The sequence below is a fragment of the Schistocerca piceifrons genome, chromosome 6 (genome assembly GCF_021461385.2).
Source record: "Schistocerca piceifrons isolate TAMUIC-IGC-003096 chromosome 6, iqSchPice1.1, whole genome shotgun sequence".
Lineage (NCBI taxonomy): Eukaryota > Metazoa > Arthropoda > Insecta > Orthoptera > Acrididae > Schistocerca > Schistocerca piceifrons.
The window spans coordinates 20,450,299-20,472,670 of record NC_060143.1 but is presented as its reverse complement, the minus strand read 5'-3'; the positions used below and the strand labels follow the sequence as shown (position 1 = coordinate 20,472,670).

Genomic DNA, 22,372 nt, shown 5'->3' with positions numbered 1-22,372 from the left:
AACAAGAATTGTAGTTATTCTCAAGTCATCACATTCACTGACCAACTCACAACCAGACTTCGACCTTTCAAACTAACCTAGGCATTGGACTACCTTATAGATCAACAATTCATCACAAATTATATTACTGATTCATATTTGTTGGCTTTCCCAATTCACAATCAAATGCACGTTACACACAACTGGTCTGTCACCAAAAGCCATGTTCCAAAACGTAATATGGAAGCCAAATAAATATTATGAATATTCTTTTCTATCTCTGTGTGCACAGGACACCACATGCCACAACATCAGTACTTCACAGGTCAAAGTTCTTGTTCGGTATCGATAGGTTCGACTTACCCACCTTATTTTTTATATTGTGCACTGATTAAATTTCTATGACTTTTGCTTGTCTTTTGTTAACTTATACTTCAATTTGTTTGTCACTGAAGATTATCCTTCTCGATGGAATCTATGGAAACAAACTGTAAATTGCTTTAACACTATTTTCTTCAATCTTTGTTTGGAATGCAAAACTGGACTTCAACAACTCCTGGTGTCCTATATAAACAGCGTTTCTCCGCTATGGTGGTACTGCATTCAAAGACTCGATATCTGTTAATAAGTAAGGCCTGAGCCTTAACTCCATTTTTTTTGTATATGTAGTCACTCTTTCCTCTTATTGATTACATAGTAGTATCATATTAGCTTTTATCCATCATTTCAGTGATTTCCATGTGATAAGTTGGTGAGTACAAATTCTGGTGACATCCCATTATCCCTTTCATTCTTCTGTGTACATGGGTATTAGAAGTTTGTCAGTATCTCATTGTGCCTGTTGTTGACAAGATATGAAACCTAAAACAATTAGTAATTTTTTTATGACCTAATATTTATGACTGAAATATGTTAAAAAAAGGTTTGTAATTTAACTGTGCTGTTTGTCACTACTTCCAGGAAGTGGAAGCTGATAAACAGAATGCTGCAAAATTAAATGCTCTGGTTCAGCTATCTCCTCCACATGAAGATGAAGAACCACGGTTCAGTCATCCAAGATTACCAAAGAAGTCTGAGAGGGACATGCATGAGCAGGGTCAGGAGAATGAACTAAGTTATTCACCGAGAGCCTCAGCTCGTGAACATAATCGATTTGGTCCATCAGCACAACCATATACCAGCACAAAAAGCCACAGTTTCTCGCAGGTAAAGTTATATTTGTTGTTTTTGTTTCCAAATATGTGATATAAAGTTTCATCGTCATCATCATCAGTTATCTCCTATATTAGCAGGTCCTTTGCCTCTCCATTTTCTGTGATCCATTGCTTCCTTCTTACCGGTGCTGTATGTTGTATCGTCCATCATGTCATCCAGTATCTGGAATCTCTTCCTTCCTCACTGCCTTTTCCCTTCTACATAACCTTCTAAAACTGTTTTTATCAGTCCGTCATTCTTTCTTAATATATGCCCAATCCAGTTTCTTTTTCTTCTCTTTATTACATTTAGTAACTGTCTTTTCTCTCCCACTCTTCTCAGTACCTCTTCACCAACTTATTCTTTCCATCCTCCGCCATGTCCAGATCTCAAAAGCCTCCAGCCTTTCTCTCTCTTTCTTCCTCATAGTCCATGTTTCTGCACCATATAGAAGAACACTTCATACAAGGCATTTTATGAGTCTCTTCTTGAGTTTTCTGTCCAGACTGCTGTAGAAAATTCTCCTTTTCTTATAAAACGCCTCTTTTGCCATTGCTATCCTTGTTTTAATTTCTGTGGTGCACTTCCAGTCAGTGTCTATCCTGCTTCCAAGATACTTAAAATTTTGCACCTGTTCTAGTATTTCTTCATTCAGCATAATTTTTATTTCCTTATTTCCTCCTAGTGCCAATACTTTTGTTTTATTTGTGTTAATTTTCATTCCATATTTTTTCCCGTTAGTTTCAATGGTGTCCACCAAATCCTATAATTCTTTTTCCCCTGTGGCTAGAAGGACCATGTCATCAGCAAACCTCAAACACCCTATTCTTTTTCCTCCAATTTCTACGCCTTTGTCATCTAATGAGCATTAGTCCACCATGTTTTCCAAGTAGAGGTTGAAAAGAGTAGGTGATAGACAGCTTCCTTGTCTTACTCCTTTTCCTAGTCCGATCCAGTTTGGACTTTCTCCTCTCACTTTAGTTGAAACTTTTTGATTAAGATATAATGAGTTTACAAGTCTTCTGGTTTTCCAGCCCACTCCCTTTTCCCTCATTATAGTCACCAGCTTGTCCCAAACCACATTGTCAAATGCCTTTTCTAGATCGATGAAGCACATATATAGGTCTCTTCCTTTTTCAATAAACCTTTCTCCCAAGATTCGTAGGAGCCCTATTGCATCTCTGGTGCCCGTATTCTGCCTAAAGCCAAACTGCTCCTCACCAAGATTCTCCTCCATTACTTTTTCAAATCTTTTATTAATTATTCTTAACATCACTTTGGCTGCACGTGAAATGAGGCTGATTGTCCTGTGCTCACTGCATTTCTTGGTTCCTTGTTTTTTCGGTAATGGAATCATTACTGTTGTCAGAAAGTCCACAGGCCATTCACCACTGTCATATATTTTATTACATAATCTCAATATTTCTCTTATCCCATCTTGGTTCAAGCATTTTAATATTTCTCTCGGTATCGTATCTGTACCTACCGCTTTACCATTTTTCATTGCAGCTATGGCAGAGTTTACTTCTTCCATTATGATGGTTGGTCCTTTCTCGTCATCACTTACACTGTTGTGTGATTCAAGTTCCAGAGTTTCGGGTTTGCTATTTGTGTCATATAGCTCTTTTAGATATTCTTCCCATCTCTGGAGGACATCTTCACGATATTTGTACACTATCTCTTCATCTTTACTCAAAATTTCCATAGTAGCACTTCCTGCTCTGTTTTGTTCCCATGTCATAGTCTTTACTCTGTTGTATAGTAAGTTGTATCTTCCTGTCCCGTCCAGTTCTTCAATTTCATCACATTCCTCTTTTAGCCATTTTTTCCTAGCCTGCTCTGTTTCTCTTTGCAGTTCATTATTTAACCTTCGGTATATCTTTCTTGCATCTTCAGTGATCTTGTTTTTCAATTTTCTTTTCTCTTCCATCTTGGAAATCATTTCTTGCGTGACCCATGGTCTTTTTGACCTTTTCCCTTTTACATATCCTATATTTTGCTGTCCTGCTTTAATGATTCCTTCTTTCAGCATATTCCAGTACTCATTGGCATTATCAGGTGGTTCTTTGTCTCGTAATGTGTTTAGAAACTCCCGAGACAGTATTTCTGTAATTTGTTCTTTGTTGGATCTTATCTTCTCTAGATCCCACTTCTTCACCATGGTCGCCTTCTTCAGTTTTTTCATTCTTATTTCTATTTCTGGCATAAATAAGTTGTGGTCACTATTAATATCTGCACCTGGTAATCTGTGCACCTTCTTGATTCCATTCCTGTATCTTTCTTCTACCAGTATAAAATCGATTTGGTTTCTGTATTTATCCCCTGGTGATTTCCAAGTGTAGATCCTCCTCTTGTGTTTCTTGAACCATGTGTTTGCCGCTATGAGCTGCCTTTCCCTGCAGAAGTCAGTTAGCTATTCACCTCTATCATTTCTCTTTCCAAGACCATGACTGCCTACTATGTTTCCCTCTTTCCATTTTCCCACAATGGCATTCCAGTCTCCCATTACTATTTTGCAGCATTTTTTATTTTCATCCATTATTCTCTCTATTACATTGTATGTTTCCTCTACAATTTGGTCATCATGTTCTGAAGTTGACATACACACCTGGACAATCAGTAAATCTTTTAGTGCTCCTTTCAGCCTTACACCAATGACCCGGTCATTTGCATAGTCTACGTATTCCACACATTTAGCCAATTCCTTTGTCATAATCATTCCTACTCCATTCGTTCTTTTTACTTCTCATTCTGAGTATTACAACACATATTCATCTGACTGCAACTCTTCATGTCCATTCCATCTTACCTCAGCAACTCCTACATGGTCCATATGATTCTTTTCCATCTCTCTTTTAAAGTTCTCTAGTTTTCCTACTTGTAGCAGAGTTCTAACATTCGAGGTACCAATTCTCGTTTTGATTTTTTGCCTCTTTTCAAGTTGTGTCGCCACCCCGCCCCCCCCCCCCCCCCCCCTCCCGTCCCCTGGAGATCCGAATGGAGGACTATTTTACCTCGGACACTGATTTAACATGAGAGGAAGCCATTTTTGTGCTTAAAATGGAGACTGCATTATGCAGGGAAGATAATCTGCAGTGGTATTCCGTTTCCTTCTGCAGTTCTGGAGGCCGCCCCTAACATGGGATACAGACGCCTTTTGCAGCCACCCGCTCCGGGTCAGACGCTGCATGAGAAGTATAGGTAGGAAAATGAAAGACTCCTAGCCCTCGAAACCTAATAGCGTCAGGGTCGGAAAAGAACAAGAGCTGGCCGAGGGTGGCCAGATAGGAAAGATAAAAGTGAGGAGCCTGGCATAAGTAAGTGGAAGCAATGCCAGGACTCAGCTCAGGACCCCGTGGTCGCCAGCCACGCAATCACTATGTGTGACTCCCTGAGAAGTTTCATCACAGCAAATTTAATGTAATACAAGCATAATCTTATGTCCCAAAAAAAAACAGCTTAATATTCCTCACTTTGTTCTGTCAAGTTTTTATGCTGCACTATGTATGTCTGAAAATAATAAAAAGAAGGAAACAAAACTAAATTGGACCTATATTAAGCAAGAAGGAGAGCTTATAAAACAGTATTAGAAGGGTTTGTGGAAGAAAAGAAGAGGTGAAGGAGGAAGAGATGTAATGGACTGCAGCACATACAGGAACATAAAGAAGGAAATGGAGATGCAAAGGACCTCCCAATACAGCAGAAAACTGGTGATGATAACATGTATGCATGGGGGTCTAACACTGAGCCCTCTGCAACATGCAGACCTTAAACTTTACAAAATTGTTCTCCTCGTGTAAACGATTATTTTATTTACAAAGTAATTATTTGATTTGGGGGTGGGGGGTTAACTACAGAAGTTTGGAGAAGGTAATGCAGATTGTTGTGTTTTGGAGAACTTCACATCTTCGTCTAGTACTATCCTTGAGGATATAAGCACCAGTGCATCCTCTCAGATCAGTAAATCCCATAATGTACCTTGTATGAAAGTTGTTCACAAAAATTTTGTAGGCCCATGTCACCTTGATTGTCTGGGATTTTTGTGATATGCTTAGAACAATATATTCCAGTGGCTCAATTCTGTCATAAAATATGACTGCACAATAATCAGTTCACAAAGAAAGTGCATATCATTCTTTAGCATACACATCTTGCTTTCTTCACATGTGCAAGCACTGCTGAAGAAGATGCAGACCTATGGTTGCTGCTTCCTCTATGAGTTTTGATATGCTCCTTTTCTTCCTGCTTCAGATATGTAGTGTGCACCAGCATGAAGATAGGCACATAAAATTTCTTTTAAGATTTTGTGATGGCCACCAAATGAGTCCCAAGAATATGCTAAATGTGCTCACTGGTGCAGCAGACATTATTTTTTAAACAATCACACTGCATGAGGATTGCAACCTCCTGTAACTGCTTATGTTGGGCACCCTGGCCACCTTTCATTTTCAAGAGGGATTCATTCGTATTTCACAAAAAAAGTTGAGAGGAGACAAAGATCTGAAAATGTCAGATGCAATTGCTCAAGACACTTCTTTTCTCTGTAAATGACTTTGATATTGTAAAATGTAATTATACAAAATACTCTAAATTAAAATAATTTGCAGACACAGCTATACAATTATTTTAGTTGTGGTGATTGTTGTCGAGTTCTGGACTGTGTACATTGGTCACTAAGGCATTAGTTTAGCGTAGGCACAAGAGGGTAGTCCCGGGTAACAGATGAGTGGTGAGAAAAGTAGTTTTAAGTGCTAAAATGTTAATTTTTTTATTATTGTTTGGCATTTGTTCCCTGACTTTAGCCATTTCGTGGAATATGTGGTGCAGTCCAAGACTGTAGTTACACTCCTGGCCCTTAAAATTGCCTCATCAGGAAAAATAGTAAATGAAGAAATTTTACTTGATGTGCATACTCATTGTAGTAGGAAGAATACATAGAAAAATTTATAGGTGGCATATACAGGGTGTGGAATTTAGTACATACAATTGCTGCCTGTAGCAGGAACAGTGGCTCTGACAGGGCTGGTTGTGAAGTTCAACTGAGCTTGGGTGGCAGATAAGGCTATGGCATTTCAGATGCTAAAACTATGCGCCATACGTGATCAGTTGTAATGTCTGATTAGAAGTGGTGTGCCAACCTCTTGGCATTTCGTGACTAGACACTTTTAATTGGGTGAGTGATTGGGGGAAGTATTACCAGGGTCATAATCGAACATTTTGTATCAAGGTAGGTGAGAGCAGCACAGGCAACATGTAGTCATAGCCCAGTCAACAAAGATCACAAAAAGTTGAATAGGGAAAAATGTCATGCAGCCACAAATTTTTGTACAGTGGTAGGAGGAGGTGGCATGAACAACATACTATGAATCCCCACTGGTGGGGTTATGTGTGGGAGGGAGGGCAAGGGTGATTAAATATCACTTTTCTTTGTTTTTCTTAAATCACTCAAAAACTTCATTTTCTAGAAAAAATGTTCTCTAGTAGTAAATTAAACTACATTAAATTTCCTGCAAAAATGACAATATTAATTTTTTCTATACGATAATAGGTTTCACATTTTAGGGGCTGGAGAAAAATCACCGATTATTGAAATACTATTTTAATGGTATAAAATTGCTGTTTATTAAATGAAGGGGGGCTAAGAACAAATATTATACAGGGTGTAACGAAAGTGTATGGCACAAACTGCAGGACACATTCCTCAAAAGTAGATGTTTTTATGAACATGGGTCTGAAAACACTTTGTACCCATGTTAAAACTCATTTTCTCAACTCATCAATCATGGGAAACACACACGAGCAGAATGCATGAGCATACCACATGCAACTCTTTCTCACAGGAGATATTCAATATGCCCTCCATGGGCATTGATTCATGCATCAACCTTCCTTCGTAGTGAATCTTGGATGTGCTGATGTTCCCCTGGAGTATTCCATATGGTTTTGCAGCCTTCGATAATATGGGCATGGATACTCTAAAAATCTTGTACTGGAGTTCCATGCACAAGAGCTTTCAAATGCCCTCACAATTGAAAGTCCAGTGGATTTAGGTCCAGAGGGCATATAGAACAGGCAGTTGGTCCATCTCTACCGATCCATCTGCCCCCGAATCTTTGATTAAAACTGCAGTCAAGATGGCAATAACATTTGATTACTATTACTGGTTTCAACTTACATTAAAGCCATCCTCACATTTTTTTGGTCCCCCTATGGCTGGTGCTGGCGGCTCCTCGTTCCTTCACGTGATACCATGATCGTACACCCTGATCTGGGAATAATAAACACATGTTATTGCAATCTCAATTGTTGTTTTAATCAAAGTTAGCATCAGATCGCTGCATTCCACAGACAATGTTGTCTAAATTTATGTCACTGAATCTGTTATTTAGAAGCCGATGGACATTAACTCTAAAATGGGGAGGTACCCCATCGTGCATTAAACACGTTTTGTCGCACAGCTAAAGTCATATGTGCTAACAGATCAGGTAGAATATTCTCTTCAAAATTATGATAAGTAAGGCTGTATCAAACAGTAACAAACAATGCCAGTCCAAACACTGGCAGAAAATCTTGTTTGATGTCTAAATGATGCCCCATATATGAACAGTTGCACTAAAATTAGGGTTGATAATTTGTTGAATAAACCAGTCACAGAAGAGTATCTCTGCAGGAAAATCAGCTGCTGATAGTGCCTGCACATGCTGTAAATGGTATGGATACAGCTGGTCCTCATATAACATTCACCTGACAGTCATGTGGTGAACATTCCGTGTTGCAGCTACATGCCTTGTACTGACACTAAGGTTCTCATCAACTGCATGGAGAATAGCTGTCTCCTGTTGTGGTGTCCTTGTCCATCTGGTCTCCTCTGGTGGCGAATATCAGGGTTAAATGCCCAATATTCCCTAAGACAATGATCAATACCTTCAAACGTTTTCCTGTCTGAGCACCTTCTTCCCACAAATCTCTTCCAGTATAAACAGTAAATGCAAGTTCCATTGCCATCAGCTAATCCATACTTCAAATGGGCATCTGCCAACTCTGCATTTGTGTACACTGCCACTGCATGAGCCAAATCTCTGATTAAATGTATGTAGTAACACGTGTGCTTACAGTGGTCATACTGATCACTGGAACAGTTGACGTTACCTGTAATCAAGCAGCGATGTACTTCACATGGCAAAAAGGACATGTAAAACAAAACACTAGCAGTGCACAATGTAACCAGATGTCACCAAGGGTGCATCTTCCCCATGATCATAACATTTTGTTCTTGTGTGTTTCCCATGATTATTGAGTTGGAGAAAATGAGTTGTAATATAGAAACAATATGTTACCAGATCCATGTTCATATAACATATTTTTTTCGTCTTGGTGTGAGGAATGTGTCCTGCAATTTGTGCTGTATATTTTTGTTACAGCCTGTAAGTGTGTACCATGCCAAAGTGCAGTGGAGCTTTATTAAGGCATAAAGTGTATCCTTGCGGGTGTATCAGAGTTGAGGGGGTGGGTGAGGTGAATGGTAGAAGCATGTGGGAATGCAGGATGTCAGATTGTGGTCATGCATTTCCATCCTTCATAGTGCAGCTGCACTCAAGGGCTAGTCATTTGCTTAGCCAAACATGTACTACACTTATGCCATTTTTGTTGCATGCTGCCCTCCTGATGATGCTCCAGTTTTAACTGCAAACAGTCTTTTTAGCTGTAGCAGGTGTTCCATGAGCCAGAAATCAAAATGAACTAATAATGAAGATTAAAATTCTGGAGTACCCTTAATGATTTGCTGGCTGTCATCATCAAAACAGATAATAATAAACTGTCACTTTGGAACATGAGTCAGGGCGATTGGGTCATTTTGTTTGTGCCTTTTTTCTTGAAACTCATGTGTCTCCATAAAGTATTCTGTTAAAAAAGAAAATACAATTTTTAATGGAAACTTCATATTTATTTTTGTTTGTTTTTAAATAGTGAGTTTGCCACTCCTACTGATGTTCCTGTTCCAACAGTTGCCATGCAGACACTCCACCTCTCACAAGGGAAACATCCCTCCTTGAATAGCTGTAGCTGTATAAAAATGATTTTAAAATGCAGAGATGTGTGTTTCCTATCACCTGACAATGCCACTTGTCTGTAAAATAACTGATTTTTGAAGGTTAACATATTTAAAGATTACAGAAGTACAAGTTGTTGAAGGAACAATATTGTGTAACAGACTGTTATAACTAGTCAATTCACAAAGGTATTAATGAAATATTACACAGCAAAGAGCTGAATATTTGCTTGAAACAATGTGTGTTAACACATGTTTAATTCTGCTCTTTGCAATAAATAAAGCTCTCACTTCCTGGCACAAAATACCTTTGATTCCATGTGTTAGCCACCTTTTCTCTCAGCTTCCACTGTTTGCTCATTTTTCTTCTCCAAGTCTAAAATTAATTGTCATGAGACATTTGAGAGCTCCATAGCATGTGGCTTGTCTTTATTCACAGTTTGACACGTTTTCATCTATTTTCGTATGTCATTCATGCTGTGATCACATGTAAAGATATCAGTGTAGTGGTCATGCTTTGGATGTCTTCTTCTGAGACTTGCTACACATGAGGAAAAGGATATTTTTAGGACTTGCAGCCAAATTAATTTAGTTGTCTAGTGTTATGTTCTTGATAGTGAAATGTACTTGGACTCGAGACCACAGAATGGAACTGTAGGAATGATCCTGGTGTGCACTAGAATTGTACCAGTTGTTGATAATAAATCTTCAATAGACAAAATAATTTGAAGAACATACTGTTTATTTTAGGTGTCTTACTTAATTCCTGTGTTTGTAATGGACAAAAATTACAGCTATTTGCTAATCCCTAATGATATTTTAGGATGATGGACCACCTCCAGATCCTGTGTACAACTTCTTGGCAGATCGACAGCGTGATCCGAGAGCCAGTTCTCGTGGTGCTCCATTTCAAAGAGGAGGTCGTGGTAACCGTGGCATGCCAACACAGTATAGAGAGAGAACAGGGCCACCTGAAACAAGGGTGAGTATTGATTGCACATTTTTATTTGGCCCTTTAGGGAGGCAATGCTGGGAGCAGAAGCTTATGATGACTAGCTTGTGGTGCCTGCTCCTTCCATAGCAGTGCTTACAGGTTATGAAGGAAACGAATGTGTAATAGGTAAAGGTGTTGCAGAAGTGACATGAAAGTAGCTGGAGAGCTGCTGGAAGGAACAGGTACCAGTAAAGCCTCTTCACTCATCTTTGTAAATGATACTGGCAATCACTAGGCACAACACCACATGTAAATCAATACTATTCACACAATGGCTATTTATTGCAGTGATGCACAATACTGTTGTGTATCTAAAGTTGGCAATGGCCATGAACATTCCAGAGCGGTCTGAAGTCAGCAGACATTCATCGATCAGAGGGGGATCAAGTAAAAGTGTGTCAGTAGTATGTGCATGTGTTTGCATGGGAGTGGGTAGGAAAGTTTTGGACTAATGCCAGCAATTATAACAATTTGTTATTTGTTGCATATATCAAAACTGAGTCGATATCCATTGTGAATTGTGGTTACTACAGTCAATTTAGAAAATGTACACTCTAAGAAGTTTGAAGATGTTTGGACCTCACAGTCAAAGTTTTCAGTTTACAGACTCCACTGACAGAGAAACTCAAACAAACTATCACCAAACAATTTAAAATTGCTACATTGATCTTTGGTTGCAAATCACAGTCTTATAACACGCCCATCTATAAAACTGTAGATCTGTTGTCCGTAGTCTGGATTTTGCAGTATTCATGCTGAGGATCTTCACTGAAGTCTTGCTGCTTCTCCAAAAACTAGGTTGCAGTTTCATTTGAACTGATCACATTAGCATAGAGAATTTAAACTGATGTACGTTCATGTTATGATTATTGGTGAGCCACCAGTTTCTTACTGTAGCCTGCTATCACAATAGTCTTTGCGTATGTACAAGATATTAAGGACCTGGTTGCCTTCGAGAGTAGTTTTCTACATTGTAGCCAATGCCTTTTTACATCTCAGTGGAATAGTTGTATCATTTTAGTAGAAAATTCTTGTAAGTTAAACCTTCCTTTGCAAGAGAGTGTTGGTTCCATATGTTTGGTTGTCCCAGTGGTGGATGCCAAGGATATAGTGGGATCTAAGACAGAGAGCAGCAAATGAGATGCACATGTAGTTTTCAATAATTTCTTTTATTTTATTTGAATAGCAGCAAGTCCAACCGAGCGAGGTGGCGCAGTGGTTAGACACTGGACTCGCATTCGGGAGGACGACGGTTCAATCCCGCGTCCGGCCATCCTGATTTAGGTTTTCCGTGATTTCCCTAAATCGCTCCAGGCATATGCCGAGATGGTTCCTTTCAAAGGGCACGGCCGACTTCCTTCCCTGTCCTTCCCTAATCCGATGAGACCGATGACCTCGCTGTCTGGTCTCCTTCCCCAAAAAACCAACCAGCAAGTCCAGGGCAAAATCCAAAGCGAGTCCTTGAGATAGGCCAGCTCAGTATCCACAGTAATGACAGAGGCTAACTGACAATGCTTTGACTAGGAAAGCACAACTAAACTAACAGGCTAGACTCCTGAGCAGCATCCTTTTGATGGCTCTGTGGCGGTGCTTGCCGCACAGGCTAAGGAGGATGTGTCTCTGGAGCTGGCAACAGGTTGGTGATGCAGTCACATGGGTTACTGCTAACTTGTAGACATGGGCTGGCATGGCATGGCATTGCATTGATAGTGCCATACCACATACTGTCCCCCTCCCTCCTCCTAAAGAAAAAAAAACTTTGCCGTCATATACTAGTGCTTCCAGAAGGGGCAACAGGGGGAAGATCTGGGGATGGGTGCCATGGAGAGGGCAAGAGGTGGAACTTCAGCCAGTGACAAGCTCCTTTTGCCCAGACCCTGACTTTCGTTATGCAAATAGCTGGGGGGGGGGGGGGGGGGGGACAGCTGCAGGGTGCGCATCCATGCCCAGGGGTGGAGCATCTTCTTCTGTCGGTAGAGGTGCAACAGTGACTAGAAGGTCCACAACGGCCCACAGGAAGGTGGTAGGGTGATGGCTGGGGCTGCTGTTGCTGTGGTTACAGTGATGGTGCATCAAAGTCCATTGGATCTCCATCTGCCAGAGGTGGCACAGGACCTAAGGGTGGCAAAGGCAGCTGAGGCTGTATGATTCTCCTGGGCACTGAATTTGCAAACACACTACTCGTAGCACGATAACACAGCTCGCACAGGTGGAGCTGTTTCTGTTGGCATACAAAGAGCAGCCCAAGACTTTGGTGATAATGCCTCATTCCCAGCGTGTGTTGCTGCCAGTGCTGGAAAAGACCAAATCATTTACTTTAAACTTAGAGCACTGTGGATGATGGATCGACTGCTTTGGGGGCGCAGAAGCTGAAACAGTGTCCTGTGTTGACTTCCATGCAAGAGCTCTGCTGGTGGTGTTCTGTTGTATGGATGGAATGATAGGACGAGAGGAAGAGCACAAAAGCTTGCTCCTGCATAAGGGGAAGCACATAACTTGTTAATTTGTTTGCTTGAAAGTTTGGATGAAGTGTTCTGCTTTACCATTAGACTGAAGGTCGAACAGTGTAGTTGTCACATATTTGATGCAGTTGGCGTCACAAAACTGCTGAAATTTTGCCAGTGTGATTTGAGGTCCATTGTCAGAAACCAGCATTTGTGATAGGCATTTGATGCTAAAGACTTATCGTATTTACTTGAATCTAAGCCGCACCTGAAAAATGAGACTCGAAATCAAGGAAAAAAAAATTGCCCAAATCTAAGCCGCACCTAAAATTTGAGACTCAAAATTCAAGGAGAGAGAAAAGTTTTAGACCACACCTCCAAATCAAAACAAAGCTGGTCCATTGTAACATGAGACACAATTTAGGTCGAATGGATGAAGATACAGCTACATTAGTTTGGTTCGAATCGTAAGCTTATCAGTTAAGCTTTACCAGGTAGCCATTGCTATGCGTCCGGTATTCCGTCCATATTTATATGGGTAGCCTTCCTTTTTCACGTGCTTCGTCTGGTTTGAATCAATTGCTTATTTTGCTTTGATCTGATAAGTGCCGTTCTCTTTGTTATAGGTGTTTACGTCACTCTAAGCTGAAAATGCATTATTGTACTGTGCCATGCATTGTTTGTTGCTTTCTGATAATGAGTGTTTACGACCTGTTGCCGCTCGTGGCATGGCTTGCTTTTGTGCGCACTACTGCCGCTTGCAAGAGACTGCTATTTCTTGTTACTTACACTGCTGCTTTCTTTGATAATGATCAGCAAGAACCAAATAAAGACTGCATATGATAGAAGATGCTATGAACAAGAGTTTAGCGAAAAATTTTCTCCATTTGAAAATCTTTGCAGGCATCTCTTTAGTACATTACATTCTGCACAGAAATTAGAGTCATCTTAGATTTAAAAATCTAGTCAGTTGCCGTGCTTCACTTCTGACTGTATCATTATTCAGTATAAGAATAATATGAATATAAACATGACATGATATGTATATTCTTCCATGTTTGTTGTTCTCTCACTCTGGTTTCGTAGTTTATTAAGCAGTCAGGATTTAAATGAGATTGCAGCAAACACGAAAGAATACATGGCATAATGTTTACATTCGTATTATTCTTATGGTGAAGAGAATACTGCATGTGATTCACAATTCATAAAAGTTCCTATTAGCAACTATCTCTCGCCACAGGTAGGAAAAAATTCAGACTGTAGATTTGGCCATATTGACATACATTCCAAACAGTCTTGCCAGTCGGATTCTCATAGTAGATTTTTAGTGATGACTTCAAATGTAGAATGTGGTGTTGTTGCCTTCAGTCTGTAGACTGGTTTGATGCAGCTCACCATGCTTTTCTATCCTGTGCAATGCAGAGTTGCAATACTTATAAAATAAGAATGAAAATAACTTAGAAATTAAATGCTGAAATTTGAAACAAAATTTTATTAGGTTTGTAATACATCTTATTCAAAATGTTTAAAATATCAGTCATGATTCTGAATCACTATCACTCAGTTCTTTGTTGCTCATTTCTTCATACACAGTATCGTCCTCCATACCATAGAGTGCATTGGATATTGAACATTGTTTAAATGCTTGTTGCACAGTCTGATGTGGAACACACTTCCATGCATCATAAATCCATTGGCACACTTGCACCAAACTTGCGTGTTTTACACGTCCTGTTGGTGTCAGTTGTCTGTCACTTTTTGAAAGCCAGTCTGTGTACATGCGTTTAAGCTTGTCCTTAAATGGCTTATTCAAACAGACGTCACGTGATTGCAGAATTGACATCATCCTGCCTGGAATTACTGCCAAGTCTGTTTTGCTTTCCACTAATTTTCATTTTACTGCAGGTGTTGTATGGCCTGCGTACGCATCTAATACCAACAGACTGTGTAAACCAAGCATTGTGCCAGGGCAACGATTCCACACACACCTATCCATTCCAGCAACATGTCCTCTGAAAACCACCCAGTTTCGTTTGCTCGTACAATTATAGTTTTTGGAAACACTTCTGATTTTTGTAAAGTCTCTCACTTGAAAACTATGAATGGGGGTAATTTATGTCCATCTGCTGTGCAAGCAAGCATGCCAGACGTCCGCTGTTTTTCACCCCCTGATGTAAGAACACTTATGTCTTTCTTTCCTTTGGTGTCAACCATATAATTCTAAGGCATGTCAAAACATACGGGAGTTTGGTCAGCATTTCCTATCTGACTAAGAAGGTATTGCTTTTCTGTGCGTCACCTAATTATGAAGCACTGAAATTCCACAAGTTTTTCTTCATAATTTTTCGGCAGCTTCTGTGCAACTGAAGTTCGCTTCCGAAGTGAAAAACCCCAGCGCTTCATAAACAGATCAATCCAGCTGTGACTAGCCTTAAAATTTTCGATTTTTTGCTCTCTAGCAATTTCATGTGCCTTAATTTTTAAAATTTTGGCGTTCACAGGCAGGGATTTTTGATGCTGTTCCTTTACAAATTCATTTAAAATCACTTCTAGTGCATGATGTCGGCCACACTTTGACCCACTAAATGCTTTCCTGCTACTTGAACATTCAAAAAATTTGTCTCTCTGCAGTCACTATCGCTTGATGTTGCTCTCATCAATCCTGTATTGCAGACTTGCAGCACAATTAGAACTTTGTTCCGCAAAAGAAATAACTCTCCTCTTGAATTTGGCACTATAATGAAAGCGCTTGATTGTGGTTCACTAACACCAACAAGCACTTCACAAAATTCCACAGAGCAGTAGGTGCCGCTATGTGAATTCTTAATGAGCCCCAGCGTATCAGCTCGTGCAACAATCCTAAAGTCTTGTTCATTGTTGTTATTTTTGTGTAAAGAAATTTATTTTTGTTTGCTACGAATATGTGAAAGGCTGCTACATTCAAAGCTGAACAATACGGAATTTCTATTTAGTTCGTTGGGTAATGTATGGAAATGCTGTGGTTGAAACTCGGGACGGAGAAAAAAGCTCATCTTGTACCCCCATATTATTATTATTATTATTATTATTTTTTTTTTTTTTTCCCCCCCCTGACGCAGAGGTTTTGCTGCCAGTGTTTATCTTTGTGCCTACAAAGCATGCCTGTGTAGTGCTACATATATTCGACGGCAGAAGTTAGTTGTGATGGCACCTACCAACATTTTTCAGAACTTCCACAAACTTTGCACTCGATTCTAAGCCGCAGGTGGTTTTTTGGATTACAAAAACTGGAAAAAAAGTGCGGCTTAGATTCAAGTAAATACAGTATGTCAGCATCTTCATAGTGCTAACCGTTGTGGTGGAGGCCATGGGCACCATGATGGAAAACTTGCTGAAGGCATCGACCACAATAACCCATTGTGAATTCCAGTTGGACTCACAAAGTCAATATGTAAACATTGTGAAGGGGTGCTGGGCTTGGCCCAGTAAAAAATATTTGTGGCATAGGAATGTGGTGCTCTGCATGTGCTGGACATAGTGGAGTCCATTGTTCTATTTGAGTGTCCATGCCAACCCATGTGCAATGCCATCAGGCAAGCTGCTTAGTGCGTATAATGCCCAATGACCTTGATGTAGAAGGCAAAGAGTTTCACTCTGATACAATGTGGCCCAAACACACAGCACTGAGTATTGTCTGTATGTAATAGGTTGAAACCCTGCTGCACTGACAAGCTCTGTGAAAGCACAAAATAATGGCATTTTTCTGGCTCACTAATGTGCTTAATTGATATGGTTAACCAGTGTGGAGGTACTGCAACAGAATCTTGAGATTGGGGTCCGCAGCCGTTGCTTGAGCAATCTGTCATTGGCCAATGGGAAAGCTATCAATTATTTCATTGTCCTGGGTGTCAGTGTGAAAGCAATAGTCTTCTGAGGTATCAAATGCCAAATCAATGCTGACTGGTAAGCTAGAAAGAGTGTCTGCGTTCAAATGCTTAGCCGTTGGCTTGTACACAATTTCATACCGGTAACTGGAGAAGAACAGAGACCAGCCGTGCAACTTTTGCGCTGTGCGCAGAAGGACTAGCTTTGGTGGGCCAAACAATGAGGTGAGAAGCTTGTGGTCCATCACTATGTAGAATTTTTTGCCATACAAGTATTGGTGGAAGTTGGTCATTTCCATATATGATGGGAAGTCCTTCCTTCTCTACCTGCAAGTGGTTGCAGTGTGCTGTGGTGAGGCATTTAGATGTGAAGCCAATTGTTATTGGCTGTCCAGTGATCCATCTTTGTCCAAGAGTACAGCACCAATTCCGTATGAGGATGCTTCAACTGCAAGTACAGCCAGCTTAGTGGAATCAAAATGTACCAGACATTGATTGATCAATAAAGAATCTTTCTGTTTCTGTAATGTGACTTGACACTCCCTAGTCCACTCATACAGAACATTCTTTCATCAAGAGCAATGCAGTGGAGTTGCAATCTGTGCAGCGTTTAGAAAGAACAGAATGTGATAAATTAGTTTAGCCAACACAACTTGGAGTAGTTAGCCAACACAACTTGGAGTTCACTGACATTTGAAACCGCCCTGTTTAATTGTTAAAAGCTTAGTCAGCCAGTGTCGTAAAATTTTGAAATGAGAGTTAGTATGGCTGTTGCATAGTAAATATTTCGCAAAGCTCAGTTGTGGAAACTAAGCCACTGAATATTAAAAGTAATGTCATTAGGGGATACACCTGACTGACTCCACAAAATAAGAGGACATGTACATTCACGAGTGAGTGGTTCAAAATAAGAATTAATGCTGTAAAGGAAATGGGTCATACGTATAGTTACGTTGATACACACTCAATTGTATGCGAACGTACGATCAGGATAGAGGCACATACGTTCTAAATACTATCATTACCTATGGCCTGGGTAAAAAGAATTATGGTTAAAATGCATTTATTCTTCTAAGAAAGAAAATAATCAGACTTCATAATTAAATGAAAAGAAAGATTGCAGGTTCTGAATGTTGCGGCAAATATGACCTAAATATTCAAATTGACATTGGTGGCCACGAAGAGAAAGAGGTGAACACATTCACATACCTCTATTGTTGAGCAGCACCATCATGAAGATCGTCGCCTCCATCTAAATTTTACATACAAACTTAAAATAATAATAATCGTCCAGAGTTACAGGAGCTGGGATTCATGGTATCGTAAATGAGAAAGTCATTTAATCTTAGTGTGGAGGAAGAAGCACTATTGAGAAAATTTGGATAATCAGCATTTGAAGCTGTCTGCCACATAATTATACTGTTGCCAACATATATTGCATGTAAGGACCACAAAGATAAGATATGAGCAACTAGGGCTCATATGGAGACATATAAACAGTTGTATTTCCCTCGCTACATTTACGAGTGGAACAGGAAAGGAAATGGCAAGTAGTGGTACAGGGTACTGTCCGCCACACACCATATTGTGGCATGCGGAGTATCTAGGTAGATGTAGATGTAGAACCCAGCATCAGAGAGCACTTGAAACAATTTCCTGAGGTTGGCAAGCTGTCCATCAGGACTACAACCCAAAACTACAATGTCATCCAGATAGTTCAAAAAAGAAGGAACCGTAGTAGTCAGCTCTGACACGCTGCCAAAGACCAAACTAAAAACTTAAATAACCACATGTGGAACTTGACCACAAAAACTTGTTGGGACTGTTCATTGAGGGACGACACAAATAAGCACAGTGAAATTCCGCCTTGGAGACGAAGTGACCTGCACCCAGCTTGTCCACGAGTTCTTCGGGCCATGGCCAAGGAAAATAGTTAATCACTGTCATGGATTAACAATTATCCTGAAATATGTGCACAAGCATTATTTGCCTAAAGGTTTCTTTCTAATTATTCAAAGTTGATGGCCACTAAGTGGCTGTGACGGGGAATCACACCATTGTCCTGCCAAGATAAGAGTTCTTGTGCCACTTGATCTCCGATAGCATGAGTGACAGGCCATGCTCAGAAAAAATGGGGTTACACATTATCTTTCATGGCAACGTGAGCCCTGAAATAATTAGCTTGGCCTAGGCTATCTTGAAAAATGTCACTAAATTCATCACAAAGTTCATCTGCCATCAAAAAGGAGTTCACTGAAAAAACATTGTCTTGAATGTGTAACCAAACAGATCAGAAGAGTCCACGCCTAAAATATATTGGTGAATGAAACTGTTTTAGTAACATTACAAAATATGACACATAGTCTGCAAATATGTAGAACAGGGAGTGTAATGTCCACCGCAATCAGAAAAAGTTGTTTGTCATTTGTGTTGATTGCGCTTGTGTAACAGATGGAAGTACTTCTTTTCAACAAAGTCACTGGTGCACCAGAGTCTTAACTGCGTGCATATTTTGTGTATGACAATCTGCATAGTAACAAACAATTCATTGGCAATGTGCTTAGAAAAAAATTCATTTACATTCATTGAATGAGACCATGTAGAATGTTTACAGTGCTTCTTGGACCTGTGTTTTTTTTTTTAAACTCACAGACTGAAGATGACCATGCTTGCCATGATGCTAATACTTAGCATCAAGACAGGGGCACACATGTCACTTGTGGGTCATTAAACATCAATGGCAGGGTTTAATACTGATAGCCTGCTGTCTAGTACAGTGGTTGTATTTTCCTTGGTACCCTGTCTAAGATTTTGTGTGCTACGTTGTGTGAATTACGGGCACAACGTGTTTACCAATACTCTGAACTGCACGAATAGGAGCAGGATCAAAGTCTAATGCTACACTATCACAAAATTTCCGATGCTCCACTATTCCAAAACCTATTGCAAGCTAGGATCAGGATACTTAAGAATCTGTTCACATATGTGAGGATGTAATACATTTTGAGTAATGACATCCCTAATCGCGGCATCACTATAGTAATGTCCACACTCACTCTTGAAGCTGCATTGGCATGTAACTCCTTGTAAGTCAACTACCCACTGCTTGTGTGTGTGATTGAGTAGCCTATGAAAACGAAAGAAGTTGTAATTTGCAGCTGCCACATTAATCTGTTCATCATAATCATTGTTTAGTGCACCTATTAGTTCTTCATAAAAAAACACTTTCAGGGCGATCAATACGAAAAAGTTTGCAGACCAACTGGTGAACGGATACTCCCACTGTTGCAAGAGAATAAGGATGCCTGTCTGTACCTTCATCGTGATGCACTATGAAGTATGAGTTGAGCTGTGCACGGTACTCGAACCATTCCTCTTGTGTAGAATCAAATGCAAAGAATGGCAGTACAAAAACAGGTGCTGCTTGTTGTGGCAGTACTGCAGGTGTTAAGGGCAATGTTTGCTGTGTTTGCTTGCTTAGCAAGCAGTGTCGCCATCATCTCCATGAGATGCTGCATCTGCTGCACCTGAAGCTGAACCCATCTGCTGCACCTGAAGCTGAACTGTCTAAGTTACTGACAGTTATTGTGGAGGACTGCCCAAATGAAACACACATAAAATGACTAGAAAAATCATTGTATCAATGAAAATAATCAATTTTTGAAAATATACATAATTGGATAGATAAAAAATCTACTTACCAAGTGGCAGCAGGAGAACACACATATAAAAAGGTATTATAGGTTGCTAGCTTCTTCTGGAAGAAGGGTTGAGGGGAAAGGAAGAAGGGTGAAGGAAAATGACTGATGATGTTGAAGAAAAGGGATAGAGTTTGAAAAAGTCACCCAGAACCGTGGCTCAGGGGAGACTTAATGGGTGGATGGGAACTGCACTGGATGAGATTTCAAAACCTGAGAGCTTATAGGTAGAAGATAGGGTAATATGCAAGACAGGGATAACTGTTAAAACATTGTGCACGAGTTAATAAGAGTGGAAAGCTAAGTGCATTATACGCGATAGAGGTGGGAGGGAGATGGTGAAAAAGGGACAGGTCAGAAAATGAAAGATGTAGAAAACTAAAAGTGAGTGGAGAAAGGAATAGGTACAGTGAAGGAATTGTGAGACTAAGCAATTAACATAAATTAATACCAGGTGTATGGTGAGAACCAAGGACACCAGCTCCCATCTGGGGAGTTCTGAGAAGCTGGTGTCTGAGGGAAGAATCCAAATGGTATATGTGGCGAAACAGGCACAAAGGCCACAACTGTCATGTTGTAGAGATGCTCTGCAACAGAATATTATGTATTGCCAGTATACACCCTCTGACCATGCCCATTCATCCTAACCAATAACTTGGTGGTATTCATGCTGATGTCAAAGGCTGACAGTGTTTACATAACAGGTATATGATGTGGTGCTTCACAGATGGCTCTCCTTTGATAGTTACGTTTTACCACTTAAAAGGCTGTTATTGGTGGTGGTAGGAGGGTCCATAGTGAAAGTCTTATAGTGGGGATTGTCAGAGGGGTAGGTGCCACAGAATAGGGGAATGGGTGTAGGCACAGTGTCTGACAAGGATGTTGCGGAGACTGGGAGAGTGACAAAAAGCTATTCTAATTGTGGTGGTTGAAATGTCAGACGGACTGGACCTCATTTCAGGGCATGATTTTAGGAAGTCATAACTTTGTTGAAGTAGCTGAGTAATACATTCAAGACCAGGATAATCTGAATGTTTTCCAAAGTAGTGTTTTGAAGGGATCAGCAGTACCAGGGTTGGATATGATGGCCTGGGAAATCTGTTTTTGAACTTGGCTGGTGGGGTAATTACATCCAGTGAAGACTGAGTTGAGAATGATGGTGTATTGCTGTGAAGAGTTTGTTTCTGAAGAAATAAAGAGTCTGCTTCTGATGAAATTCATTTGCCTTGGATGCCAAGGCTGTATGGAAGGGAACATTTGACATGGAAAAGATGACAACTGTCAAAATGTATGTACTGTAGTTGGTTAGTAGGTTCTATGCGAACAGAAGGGTGTAGCTGACCTTTGGCGAGAATATGAGATCAACAGCAATGAAAGTGGCTTGGGATTTGGAATAGGACCTTGTGAAATTTAATTGGAAGGGTGTGTATACAGACTCTAGGAATTTTAACAGGTCAGCCTTACCATGAGTCCATATTGCGAAAATGTCATCACTGTATCTAAATCAGACCAAGGGCAGAAGGCTTGAAGATCCCAGGAAAGCCCCCTCCAAGCGACGCATGAAAAGGTTGGCATAGGAAGGAGCCATCCTGGTTCCCATGGCTGCACCCCTGATCTGTATGTATGTCTGCTCCTCAAAGGTGAAATAGTTGTTGGTAAGTATAAAGTTGATTAAGGTGAGCATGAAGGGTGTCTTTTATATGAAATCATGGTGTTTGTTGTTTCTGACATGTCTGAAAGGACAGACACAATGCAGGATCCGCAGCTGTGATACATTATATGTAAAATGGAGTTGGAGGGGGGAGAAAGGAAAGGAAAGGAAGGATTCATGACATCAGCTGCATTGGGACATTACGCAGAATCAGCAACGATGAGTGAAAATGTGTGCCGGACCTTCTAGCAGGAGATCGAAGGTTTGAATCTCAGTGTGGCACACATTTTTGCTTGTCACTACTGATTCCGCTTGATGTCCAGATGCAGATGACATCACTAATTCCTTCCCTTTCCTTTCCTTTGTGCCCCTTCCGCCTTCATGTTACAGATAAGGAAGGATGTCATAGGTTTGGAATCAGGTGGATGCAGACTGAGGAAATGTTCAGCCACAGACAGCCCTGTACATGGGGGATGTTGGAGTGGGGGGAAGTGGCGTC

The 22,372-nt window shown here is 40.3% G+C and overlaps 1 protein-coding gene across 1 annotated transcript in view; it reads left to right on the top strand.

The window, feature by feature from the left end:
- LOC124802766 overlaps positions 1 to 22,372 on the top strand; it is a 177,057-nt gene that overhangs the window by 9,170 nt on the left and 145,515 nt on the right. Inside the window, exons 2-3 of the mRNA XM_047263758.1 lie at positions 940 to 1,185; positions 10,047 to 10,205. Coding sequence (XP_047119714.1) covers positions 940 to 1,185; positions 10,047 to 10,205 — 405 coding nt within the window. The remainder of the gene's footprint in view (positions 1 to 939; positions 1,186 to 10,046; positions 10,206 to 22,372) is intronic.